Below are 13,658 nucleotides of genomic sequence, written 5' to 3'. Positions count from 1 at the left end.
ATATTTTCCTAAATATAAGTTATCCATGACCCATCAAATAATCAAAAGACTCCCACCCACCAAAATTTGGGAATGTGGTAGTCATGTTCTCCATATGTTTCCTGCTGAAGGCATCCTTAAGGGGTCACTGAGAAAATTTGGGATTAAGTTGAATTCCTGCGATGAGCAACAGTAACTTTACTTGATATGCATGGCCTGTCAACTTCAAGTGGTCTCACTTGCTATAACAATATCTATGTCAACCTGGAGTAAATACATAGCCTCTTGTTTTCTGTGGAAACAAAAGCAGAATTGTTCCTTGAAAGCACTTTTGATTCTCATTTGACAAATATTTTTTACTATTTTAAAGTTAAGGCATTCACAAAGTATATAGGCTCCATTATTTCAACAATCGCTCTTTCAATTCCATTTACATCTGGAGATATTTAACTGTTTGTCTTTTAGCCTTTTTACTGCCAAAGCAAACTTTAGATTGCTAAGCCACACATGGATCTTCATCATGCTCTCCCAGATGTCAATGCCCCCTTAGGATTTCATGGGAGAAAAGTCTAAAACTCACAGCATAGACATAAATAGATGGAGAAGAACAACACAAAACCTTGCTAGAACTCTAGCATTTGCATGATTGTGCTCTGGCAATCATTTTGACTGAGGTTATCCCTGCTACGTAGTGTACTGGCTGTTCAAAGGTAAACAGTAGGGAGAAATTCATTAAGGAGGTATTTTTCATCATTCTCAGGCCTTACATTAAAATATAGCATCATGTTGGGTAAAATTTACTTAAATGTTTTACTCCTTTAGCTCTTTAGCTTTATACCTTTTGGGGAAGGAACCTCCCAGGTCCCAAATTGATACACAGTAGCATGTTATATAATGCATGTCCTTTACTTGGCTCATTTCTAGCCAATTTTTCTCTTGTTAAATGATCCAATCTATCTTTCGCCTCAGAACTTTTACCTTTCTCCATTTATCTTACTTTCCTTCCTACTTCATGAAAGGTTGTGTGGCTGGGTAGCTGGCCCTCTACTCTTCTTTTTCTTGAGCCTTCCTCCTTGCTTCCAGATTTATCCTCCTGTGTATATATTGTTCCTGATGCCACAGCCTATCCTTTCTCCTGACTCACTATTGGATAAATACTTCTTCATCATAATATCAGCTGTTGTATTCAGGCAAAGAAGAACAGCTTCATAAAATTAAACTAATACATCAGAAAAAAAAACTACACATAGTTACTTCATTAAGCAAAGTTTCTATAGCATAAAAGTAACACATTTAAAAATAAGGTTCTACAGAAACACACATTTACAATATGGTCAGTATTTTGCTTTAAGTTGCATACATGTATGCGATATTTCAGAATGCCATGAAGTATGAGGATGTGCATATTGACTTCACTTGGCAAGAGTGGACTTTGATGGATACTTCTCAGAAGAATCTCTACAAAGATGTGATGCTGGAGACCTATGAGAACCTCAATGACATAGGTAAGATTATATTTTCCTTCCCATTTTAAAATAATAGGACAACTGTTCGTTGGTTATTAGTGCTCTTCTTTAATTTGGTTGAGAAAGAAAAAGAATGTAATACATAAATCAAAGGTATAAAGCTCACAGAGGAGAGTAACATAACTTTTTGCACAAATTTCATATATTATTTCTCAATAATACTCTATACATTTTCTTGCCCTATATTTTAGGATACTCTTGGGAAGACAATATTATTGAAGAACATTGTGCAAGTTCAAAAAGACATGACAGGTAATTTCCATTTACGAGCTCATAGAAATGTGTCTCTGAAGAAATTGAAATGTGTCCTGTAGTTTGAAAGAGAAACAGCAGTGTATTTAAACACAGCTTAATTTGCATTGATGACTATTAAATTCTCACAAGAACATAGAACTTGATTTCAGGTAGTTTAACTGCATTTGCAAGGCTATATTTTAAGAAAGGAGAGAAGGAAATAATGCATTGAGAGAAGCTGCCACTTAAAACATTACGCAACGAGAGCTATGCTGTAGTACCGTAAATCCACTTATTTCATACTAGCTACATTACTAAAGATGTAAAAAAGATTGAATTGATAGTGATGTCTCCAAAACTTCCATTAAGCAAATACTCCATAGAAAAGTTGGTTTTACTCATGTACTAGTTGTGACAGGAGCAATTTTTGTCAAGAATCAAGGGGCAGTTTTTGTAGGGAATGTGTAATCACAATAACAGAACAGAAAGTCAAAATAAATTAACTGAGGAAGCCTCTTTTTTTAATCTTTACATTATTAAGAATATCATGTACTAGTCAGTATACAAGCCATTTCAACAGAGATATGTAGAAGTCCCCATTTTGAGCATACTTGCTGAATTTGATTCAAGTGTACCAGGAATTTGTTTTCTGTCTTCATTGATAATACACCAAGCTCACTCTGTAGAAAAGCCCTATGAGTCTTTGATTGTGTAAATACTTCTGTTTGTTGTAGTTTATTAGCATATGTATTATGACTCACAGAGAAGGAAAAGTTAATAATACAAAAAAGGATGATGAAGGAAGAATTTTTCTAGTTCTCCTCATTAAGTGAATAATCACCTGTAGAAAAAGGTTCTGAAAATTAGAACCATGTAATAAAGGATTATATCTTCACAGCTATTTTCAAAGATACATGTAACCCTTAAAGAAGGGGAAAAGAAGAACGTAAGCACAGTGATAAAACTATAATATCTGATTATTCTTTACAACTGAAATAAATTGTAATATTAATTTATACAGGTAACAAGATTCAACATTGTATTGAATATGTTAAAGCCATTACATATGACCCTTTTCCTGGCAGGCATGAAAGAAGGCCAACTGGAGAGAATTCTTCTGTATACATACAATGTGATAAAGCCATTGAAAATAACAGTTATCTCCAAAGTCATGAAACAAAACACACTGGAGAGAAATCATATGAATGTAACCAATGTGGTAAAGCCTTTGCATATCACAGTTATTTTCTTATTCATAAAAGAAGACATAGAGGGGAGAAAGCCTACAGATGTAATCAATGTGGTAAAGCCTTTTCTCAGCACAGTACTCTTCAAATGCATAAAAACATACATACCGGAGAGAAACCCTCTGAATGTAGTCAGTGTGGTAAAGCCTTTTCTCGGCACAGTCATCTTCACACGCATGAAAGGAGACACACTGGAGAGAAACCCTATGAATGTAATCAGTGTGGTAAAGCCTTTTCTCATCACAGTAATCTGCAAATACATAAAAGAACACATACTGGAGAGAAACCCTTTGAATGTAGTCAGTGTGGAAAATCCTTTTCTCGTCACAGTCATCTTCAAATGCATAAAAGACATACTGGAGAGAAACCCTATGAATGTAATCAGTGTGGGAAAGCCTTTTCTTATCAAAGTGCTCTTCAAAGACATAAAAGATCACATACTGGAGAGAAACCCTATGAATGTAATCAGTGTGGGAAAGCCTTTTCTCACCACAGTAATCTTCAAATGCATAAAAGAACACATACTGGAGAGAAACCCTATCAATGTAATCAGTGTGGTAAAGACTTTGCTCAGCACAGTCATCTTCAAAGGCATAAAAGGACACATACTGGAGAGAAACCATATGAATGTAATCAGTGTGGGAAAGCCTTTTCTCACCACAGTCATCTTCAAATGCATAAAAGAACACATACTGGAGAGAAACCCTATCAATGTAATCAGTGTGGTAAAGACTTTGCTCAGCACAGTCATCTTCAAAGGCATAAAAGGACACATACTGGAGAGAAACCATATGAATGTAATCAGTGTGGTAAAGCCTTTGCTCGGCACAGTGCTCTTCAATGTCATAAAAGATCACATACTGGAGAGAAACCCTATGAATGTAATCAGTGTGGTAAAGCCTTTTCGCATCACAGTGATCTTAAACGTCATAAAAGGTCACATACTGGAGAGAAACCCTATGAATGTAATCAGTGTGGTAAAGCCTTTTCGCATCACAGTGATCTTAAACGTCATAAAAGGTCACATACTGGAGAGAAACCCTATGAATGTAATCAGTGTGGTAAAACCTTTTCTCAGCACGGTACTCTTCAAAGGCATAAAAGGACACATACTGGAGAGAAACCCTATGAATGTAATCAGTGTGGGAAAGCCTTTTCTCACCACAGTGCTCTTCAAATGCATAAAAGGACACATACTGGAGAGAAACCCTATGAATGTAATCAGTGTGGGAAAGCCTTTGCTCGGCACAGTCATCTTCAAAGTCATAAAAGATCACATACTGGAGAGAAACCCTATGAATGTAATCAGTGTGGGAAAGCCTTTGCTCGGCACACTACTCTTCAAATTCATAGAAGGACACATACTGGAGTGAAACCCTATGAATGTAATCAGTGTGGTAAAGCCTTTTCTCATCACAGTGCTCTTCAAAATCATAAAAGTTCACATACTGGAGAGAAACCCTATGAATATCATTAGTGTGGTAAAGCCTTTTCTCAGCACAGTACACTTCAAAGGCATAAAAGGACACATACTAGAGAAACCCTATGAATGTAATCAGTGTGGTAAAGCCTTTTCTCAGCACAGTGCTCTTCAAATGCATAAAAGGACACATACTGGAGAGAAATCTTATGAATGTAATCAATGTGGTGAAGCCTTTTCTCGGCACAGTCATGTTCAAATTCATAAAATAACACATAGTGGAGAAAAACCTTATGAATGCAATCAGTGTGGTAAAGCCTCTTCTCATCACAGTTCTCTTCAAATGCATAAAAGAACACATAGTTGGGAGAAACCCTATGAATGTAATTAGTGTGGGAAAGCCTTTGCTTGGCACAGTCATCTTCAAAGTCATAAAAGGACACATACTGGAGAGAAACCTTATGAATGTAACCAGTGTGGTAAAGCCTTTTCTCATCACAGTGCTCTTCAAAGTCATAAAAGATCACATACTGGAGAGAAATACTATGAATGCAATCAGTGTGGTAAAATCTTTTCTCAGCACAGTAGTCTTCAGATACATAAAAGGACACATAATGGATAGATACCATAGGAAAGTAACCAGTGTGGTGAATCTTTTTCAGAGCACAGTAATCGAATGCATCAGAAATTAACTTATACTTGTTGATTATGGAAATTTCCAAGGCCAAATCTCAAAAAAATGAGGGAGATATACAAAAGATATTATCAGGATGGAAGCTGACAACAAATGCCTTTAAAAGATGGTTGGCTAACCAAAACCACAAGAGTGAGTTTTTCTCCCATATGATAATAGGCATCATTGGGAGATCACAAGTCCACATGTGAGATGTACCCCTGCTTGATTTTAGACCTCCTGTTAGGACAAATTAGGAACTTTCAGGCTCGAAATCTTACTTGTCTGAGTGGGCTCATATTCTGCTTCCCCGATACCTGCAAACATTCTGTTTGGAACACTGAATGGTGGTGACCTTTTGGAAGCCATACAGGTTGGCATTAAACTTTAGGCCTAAACTTGGCACACCACAAGGTTATAAAACTGTCTTTTGATTATAAATGACTCCCAGAAGCATGAGCACCCAGAAGGAACAACATGACCGAGACGTCAATCCATTGTTCCAAACGCAGGTCCACTTCCCTAAGCAACCCTCCTGCATCTCACCATTTACCTAGGTAACCCTCCTTCTCCCCAACACTCATGAACTTTTGACCCTGCCAACATCTTCTTTCTGTAGTTTTCTAACATCCTGCTTAAATGAACACCTTTATCTTGGGCTCTTATCCCCCTCCAACTTTACCTCGTACTACTGACTATATACCCTAGCCTGGAAAAAATAAAATTTGTCACTTAATCAGAATACTGTCTGTGGTCATTCTTTCTTGTCACTTGTCCCCATTCCCCTCCCTGGATATCTTGCTGTAGATTTCCGTTCCACAGGTCCAGACAACTACAGTGACTAGAGATCACATACAGATTGTGGCCAGAAACTGTATTGAAGTCACTCAATGGATTAGTCCATATGATATTTCCAGAGCTGTGGAGAATGGAAGAATTTTTAGATACATTAAGTTTTGATGCTGGAGTATGGAATGCCACACAGGATTCTTTGGTTGTAACTGAGGACAAGCAGACATATAGTGTATTTTGTTTCCACTCAGCTGTGATGGGTCAGCCCCCTTCACTTCTTCCACTCTTTAGTTTTTGGCAACTCATGCTGTTGTCAGTGACAGTACCCGCAGTTCCTACTGGGACTGTAAGGCTTCTCAGTCCACACCAGCAATCACTAGTACCTGCCTGATTCACAGGAATAAAGTTGTTCTATGTGATATTTATGTCACCCCCATTGAGTAATATCTAGTAAAAGAGTAGACACCATGAAATTCTAAATTCCAAGTGAATTTCATTTGGGAAAAGACTGATTCTCCAGATAAGATTCTATCTACTGTAGCAATATTTATGGCTTCTCTGAACATCTTGCTGGAGAGGTAGGACTTGAGGCTTTAGGTAGGCTTTCAGATGGAAAAACTTTTAATATATGACTTACTTATATTTCTTAGCTGTGCATACCACTTACTTTCCATTGAAATCTGTTATGATCCAAGGATGAATTACTTATCTTATGTCTACATCACTGTTCCAAATAGCATCAGGCAGGAATCATCTCCCTATTTTTCTATTAATAACAGCATGTTCAATGCTGAAACAATAAAACAATCAACAGAAATGACTCAGCACACTTTCTGCAAATATTTGCAAATACTTTATTCACACCTACTTAAAAGAATTAAGAAGGGAATAGATTGGGAAAGAAGAAGAAAATGATGCCATATGTTTTAAATAAAATGGATAAAAATAAATGTTACATAAAATTTGGCTGGAAAGTGAGCTTAGCAAGAAAGATCACTGGGTATTGTTGCATTGGACATAGATTATATTTCTAGAAACAGTGGTTGCTAATCATCTCCTGCAACTTCTGGTCCAAGGGAACTGTTTCCCTGTGCTGGCCTCTTCAGGTACTGCAAACATCCAAATGTGGGCAAATACACATATACATAAAGTTTAAAAATAAAATTCTGTACAGTAATGTCATAGCCTTGAAATAGACAGCAGTAATGACTTGTCAAAAAAAATTCTTTCTGGTCCTCCATAGAAGCATATGTGGCCTTCCTCTGAGGAAACTTGCTCAGAAGGAAAGAAATAGCTATCATTCACAGTGTGCATCTGTGTTTTACCCATTATTTGTATTTGTGTTCTACGTGCTTTTATGTGTGAGGACTGTGGTACTGATATATCTTTTACATGTATCTCTAACAGTATGCATTATAATGTACTATAATAAATCACACATTGCCAGGCATTGAAGCAAGCCGGGTGTTGGTGGTGCACATCTTTAATCCCAGCACTCGGGAGGCAGAGGCAGGCGGATCTCTGTGAGTTCGAGGCCAGCCTAGTCTCCAGAGCGAGTGCCAGAATAGGCTCCAAAGCTACACAGAGAAACACTGTCTCAAAAAACCAAATAAATAAACAAATAAAATAAGTCACACATTATAATGTATTTATATCTACATCAGAACATATACTCTAAAAGACAGTTTTTCTCTGTAAATCTCCATCAGCCTAAGTAGTTAGAGTTGCAATCTTCTATCCCTATTAAATTTTCCAAAGCATAACCTCATGCCAAAATAAAGACTTACTGATGACAGTAGTTAGTATTCAGCCACCTGTACTATCCTGTACTTGGGTTTCTGACAGGATATGCCTTCAGCTTCAGCTACTAAGAGGGCCACCAGTGTTTTTTCACTGTGTTCCCTTTTAAAAGGGCCCTGCCCATCTCCCATTCTGCAATCCCTCTCTCCCTCTCTGTGTCTGTCACCTCTCTATCTATCTATCTCTCTCTCTCTCTCTCACTCTCTCCCACTTCCCTCTCTCCTATTGCTCCTGTCCCTGAAGCCTGGTCTCTCCTCTCCCTTTCCCCATGTTATCATCCCTTTTCCTAATAAAATACCTTCTGGTTGAGCCCTGTCACAAGGAGTCTTTCTTACATTTAAACAGCTTATGTGGAATGAAAACTCTTTGCCAGGATGGATCCTCTTTTAACATAAACCAACAGTGGATACATGCAGTTAATAAAGAAGTTATAGCAAAACAAATTTGCCTTTCCTGTTGTAAAATATATATCCCACAGTGATTCTCTAAAAAAGTGTTAATTTTGAACTTGCTTTGAAAAGTTTTCATTTCCTCACTCTGAGGAATTGATTGCATTCAATCAACAATTGTGGAAAATAATATGGTGTCCACCTAATCCACAACAGACATCGTTTTCTTCATCATAGGGGAACGAAATGCATTTAGCACTCAGAGCTATTTCCTCCAAGGTTCAAACAGCAGACTGCTTTAAGCAAATATCTCACTTTCTGGTGAAACAGCCTTCCACTCCCAACCCATTTTCTCCTATTGCCATTTGAGGGAATTGGAGTTTTCAGGGGAAATGCTGTCCATTGATTTCTTTGAACTTTTATTTTGACTGTAATCTTGTCATTCCTATTTGAAGGACAGTTTTATAATTACAGGTCTGTTTGGTGTCTCCTTTTATCAGTGGTGCCATTAATTTTGTGTGGTTTCATTTATTATAATTTAATTATAATACATTTTCTCTAAAAATGAGGAAATTTACCTAATTTTGTATTCTGAGAATTTATTGCATGTGAGTTCTTTGGGATTTTGTTAGTCTGTGGACTTTCTTTGGGAAGACGGGTTTACTTTTCTCCCTTTGATCTTAGAGTCTTCCCTCTTTATTTCTTTGTATATCTGTGTTTTCATGTTTTCCCTGCCATTATTGTTTATGATTTTCCTTGTTAATTGGTTTTTATGGTTAGTACATTGGTATTGGATTTTTAAAATACTCTCCTGTATTGTTTTCTTTCCCAGTTTGCTTCAATTCTTAAAATGACATAAGCAATTGTCATCTGATGGGAAACACAGCTGATGTCTTGACCAGATCACAGGGGCTAGTTTCAGTGTCTGTGAGAGATTGTGTCACATGGTGATGGTTGGGGGAAGGTTCTTCCACTGAGAATGACAATATCCCTGAGGAAGTTGCACTCTGCTGATTAAGAAAGCTGAGCAGGAGGTAGTGGCTTCTTTAATCCCAGAATTTGGAAGGCAGAGGTACATGGAAACACAAAAATAAAGAAACACAGACTATATCATATAAAACTTAGAGAAAACATATGTAGATGTACAGATTAAGATACATGGGACTGGGTTAATTATAGGTTAATTTTATCTGGGAGTATTCACTTGCATAATAAACTGATTAATCCAAAAGTTCTAGCTATAAGGATTCATACCCAGCTGCTTTCCATGATCCAAAGGGAAGCAAAAGAGAGAAACCCTGTCCTGAACCCCAGACTAAATACCATGCTCAAGATCACCACTGTGACCATGCAGAAATGGGCATGGTTAGTGCCATAAGTGAGTCAGTTTGCATCTCTCACTACAATTCCTCTTTTATTCTAAAGAAAAAGATTTATACTTGATACAAAACTATATACAAAGAGAGCATGTCACGTATGCACTGAGACAGAAAAGTAAGAACACACACACTTAAAACCTATTGCCAGTGAAGTAACAAGAGCAAATGGCAAGAAGCATATAGCCAGTCAGTCCTAGGTTAAAGGCAAAATGGATTTCCATAAAGTTGCCTTAAAATGGAAAGTTTAAATCTTGTATCTAAAATTTCTATCTAGGAAGAGAGAACAATACTTCTGACATCATGTCTGCATGTAGAGAAAAATACTGACCACATCCTGTACCTAAGAATGAATAAAACTGTTATTTTTCAGAAAGTTTCTATTTAGAGAATATGTGAGAAAAACTATGGAGTCTGTAGTCCCATCTGTGCAGATATGGTCTGTAATATCTCAGAGGGACAAATGAAGGGGAACCTCCCTTGTGATATAGCAGCGTTGTAGATACAGCATTCTGCACTGCCAAATTTAAGCCTGCATGACAATAAGACTAAATTCCAATTTATATAATAGAGTTGGGTTAATAATCTGTCATCACTGGCAACACAGGTTCATTATTAGTAAAATAATCCTTAGGGATACTTTCTGCCTAGACACACAGGTGAGGGTCTAGGCCAAGCTAGAAATGACATGATAGACTTTGAATATCCCCTGGAAGGCCTCACCCACCCTAGGATTCAGACAGGGGTTGAGATGAGGACATGGAGCAGGGGAGGAGGAGAGGGAGAGGGTAGGAACTGTGACAGACATGTAAAATACACTTGTTTCCAATAAATAAAAAAAGAAACTAATCCAGCATAAGGGTAGCCCAAAACATTACCTTGGAGGGAATTCAATGAGAAGTATGAGTATTTTATTACTTTCAATTCTCCAGCTTCAATTTCTGTATAATTCATAAACTGCATTGGAAATCTTTTAAAATAACATTTACAACCATTCTGATTCAACGTTTTGGAGGTAATCAACTCATTTCATAAAGGCTGGCATTCATTTAGGTAATGGGAGTCAGTGCTTAAATTATATTACCCACTGTACAGATGAAAATTCTCCAAATATTACACATTATGTATATATATATGGTCTCTTGCACCTTGTTTTTCTATCATTTATATATTTCATATATGTATGCATGTGTAACACTAACTCATGATGAGATGACATTAATGTTAATTGAATCTATTATGTGTTACTATATATATGCAAATATATGTCTATTCATGTATATAGATACAGATTCCTAACAATAAACATTTAGCGATAAATGATTCTATTATTTACTGCATTTCATTCTAGCAAAAGTACCATAATGGCTATTCCTTATCATTTGTTCACTGGGAGAAATAAACCACTATGTCTATTTAACAAATCTAGGGCACTGATGTAGGAGGAGTGACACAAGCCCATCTAAGCGTCGGTTATTTAGTTCACAACTACATTGACATTACTTATAGTAACATAACTGAGCTGCAAATCACAGGAGTCCCTTACAGTAACATCTGTATACAATTCATGATGTTACATAAAGCTGGCACCCTTGGAACTCCTTGCCCCATTTGATGGCAGCTAGTCCAGCTAGACTCCCCTCCCCAGCAAAGTTACCACTTATGTAACTATGTAGAGATGAGTTGTGACTCTTTCAACTTTCAGAAGCTTTATTGTAGAAGAGGCGGGCTCTCAACAATTCACATTCACCAAAGAATACACACTGGACAGAAACCTTACCATTGTAATATTGGTGGGAAATCCTTTACTAAGAGATAAAAACTTAAAAATCATCAAAGAATACACACTGGATAGAAACCTTACCATTGTAATATTGGTGGGAAATCTCTTACTAAGGGATCAAAACTTAAAAATCATCAAAGAATACATACTGGACAGAAACCTTACAATTGAACTGTATGTGGCTCAACCCTTTAAGTTAATCAAAGAATAGATAACAGAGAAAATGTTAAAAAATACACAAATTGTGGCAAGTTCTCTGCCCATGATTCACCTCTTCCAGGACACTACACACACAAAGAAATCAGAATACTTAAAATTTTATTGATTATGTTATGTTCTAGGTCATGTTCCCATGTATCATCTCTGCAAAAACTCTCTACATCCATACAGAAGAGAAAGCTTATAAATTTGAAGCATGTGGGAAAAACCTCTCTTGGGTTCTTCCAGCTTAACTCTCATTACAGAAACCACACGAGAAAAAACACTCACAATGTTAGAATGTGGCAAGTTTATTGGAGTGCTTAAATTGTCAATACAGCATCAGTAATGGAATAAAACCTAAAAATCCTACAGAATTAAAAAAAAATTCTTTTAAAGAAGTTCTTTTTCCACATCCTGTCCACCATAGGTTGTCATTGGTGTTATTGATTTTTGTCATTCTGACTGCAGTAAGATGGTATCTCAGAGTGGTTTTGAGCTGTGTTTCCCTGATGGCTAAGGATGTTGAGCACTTTCTCAAGTGTATTTCATCCACTTTAGATTCCTGTGTTGAGAATTCTCTATTTAGTTCTGCACTCCACTTTTTAATTACATTGTTTGGTGTTTTGGCGGCTAGCTTATTGTGTTCATTGAATATTTTGGAGATCAGCCCTCTGTCAGATGTGGGGTTGGTGAATATCTGTTCCCATTCCGTGGGCTGGCGTTTTACCGTGCTGACTGTGTCCTTTGCCTTACAGAAGCTTCTCAGTTTCAAGAGGTCCTATTTATTAATTGTCAATCTCAATGTTTGTGCTACTGGTGTTATGTTCAGAAAGTGGTCTCATGTACCAATTTGTTTGAGGGCACCACCTACATTCTCTTCTAGAAGGTTCAGTTTTGCTGAATATATGTTGAGGTACTTGATCCATTGGGAATTAAGTTTTGTGTGTGGTGATAGCTATGGATCAGTTTGCAATCTTGTACATGTCAGAATCCAGTTATACCAACACAATTTGTTGAAGATGCTTTGCTTTTTCCATTATATAACTTTAGCTTCCTTGTCAAAAATCAGGTGTCCACAGGTGTGTGAGTTAATATCAGGGTTTTCAATTATATTCCATTGGTCAACATGTCTATTTTTATGCCAATACCAAGCTGTTTTCAGAACTATGACTCTGTAACAGAGCTTGAATTCAGGGATAGTGATGCCTTCAGAAGTTCCTTTATTGTACAGGGTTGTTTTGGCTATTCTGCTTTTTGTTTGTTTGTTTGTTTGTTTGTTTGTGTTTCCATAAGAATTTGGGTACTGTTCTTTCAAGGTTTGTGAAGAACTGTGTTGGGATTTTGATGGGAGTTTTATTGAATCTGTAGATTGCTTTTGGCAAGATTGTCATTTTTACTAGGTTGATCCCAGCTATCCAGGAGCGTGGGAGATCTTTCCATTTCCTTGTATATACATTAATTTCATTATTTAAAGACTCAAAGTTCTTACTATAAAGGTCTTTATCATTTTTAGTTAGTGTTACCCCAAGATACTTTATGTTTTTAGTTGCTATTGTAAAAGGAGATGTTTCTCTGATTTCCTTCTCAGCATATTTATCATCTGTATATAATAGCGACACATATTTTTTGAGTTAATCTTGTGTCCTGAAACTTTGCTGAAGGTGTTTATCAGCTGTAGTAGAGGAACACTCTTCCATTGCTAGTATGAGTGCAAACTTGTACAACCATTTTGGAAATCAGTATACAACTGTGAGATACCATCTTACTCTTGTTAGAATGGCTAAAATCAAAAACAACAATGACAGTTTATGCTGGAGAGAACGTGGAGAATGGGGAACACTCCTCCACTGCTGGTGGGAGTCCCAACTTTGACAGCCACTTTGGAAATCAATGTGGCAGCTCCTCAAGAAAATGAGAATGAGTTTACCAAAGGATTCAGCAATTCCAATCTTAGGCATATATCCAAAAGAAGCACATTCATACAACAAGGACATCTCTTCAGTGATGTTCATAGGAGCACTATTTATAATAGCCAGAAACTGGAAGCAGCCTAGATGCCCCTCACCCAAAGAATGGATAGAGAAAATGTGGTACATTTACACAGTGGAGTACTACTCAGCAGAAAAAAAACGGAATCTTGAAATTTGCAGGTAAATGAATGGAACTAGAAAAAAAACAATTCTGAGCAAGGTAACCCAATCACAAAAAGACAAACATGATATGTACTCACTCATATGT

At 36.9% G+C, this 13,658-nt stretch overlaps 1 protein-coding gene across 1 annotated transcript; it reads left to right on the top strand.

Annotated features, from left to right (window-relative positions):
• Positions 1-1,339: 1,339 nt before the first annotated feature.
• Positions 1,340-4,442, top strand: LOC113839056 (zinc finger protein 431-like; the record flags this gene model as incomplete). The annotated part of the gene is made up of 3 exons (XM_035453798.1): positions 1,340-1,484; positions 1,697-1,757; positions 2,825-4,442. Coding segments are annotated over exons 1-3 (1,824 nt in total), but the record flags the coding sequence as incomplete, so codon positions are not given.
• Between the last annotated feature and the right edge of the window lie 9,216 nt (positions 4,443-13,658).

Source organism: Cricetulus griseus, unplaced genomic scaffold (assembly GCF_003668045.3).
Source record: "Cricetulus griseus strain 17A/GY unplaced genomic scaffold, alternate assembly CriGri-PICRH-1.0 unplaced_scaffold_291, whole genome shotgun sequence".
Lineage (NCBI taxonomy): Eukaryota > Metazoa > Chordata > Mammalia > Rodentia > Cricetidae > Cricetulus > Cricetulus griseus.
Note: the sequence above shows the minus strand (reverse complement) of the source record. Positions and strands in the feature narration are given on the sequence as shown.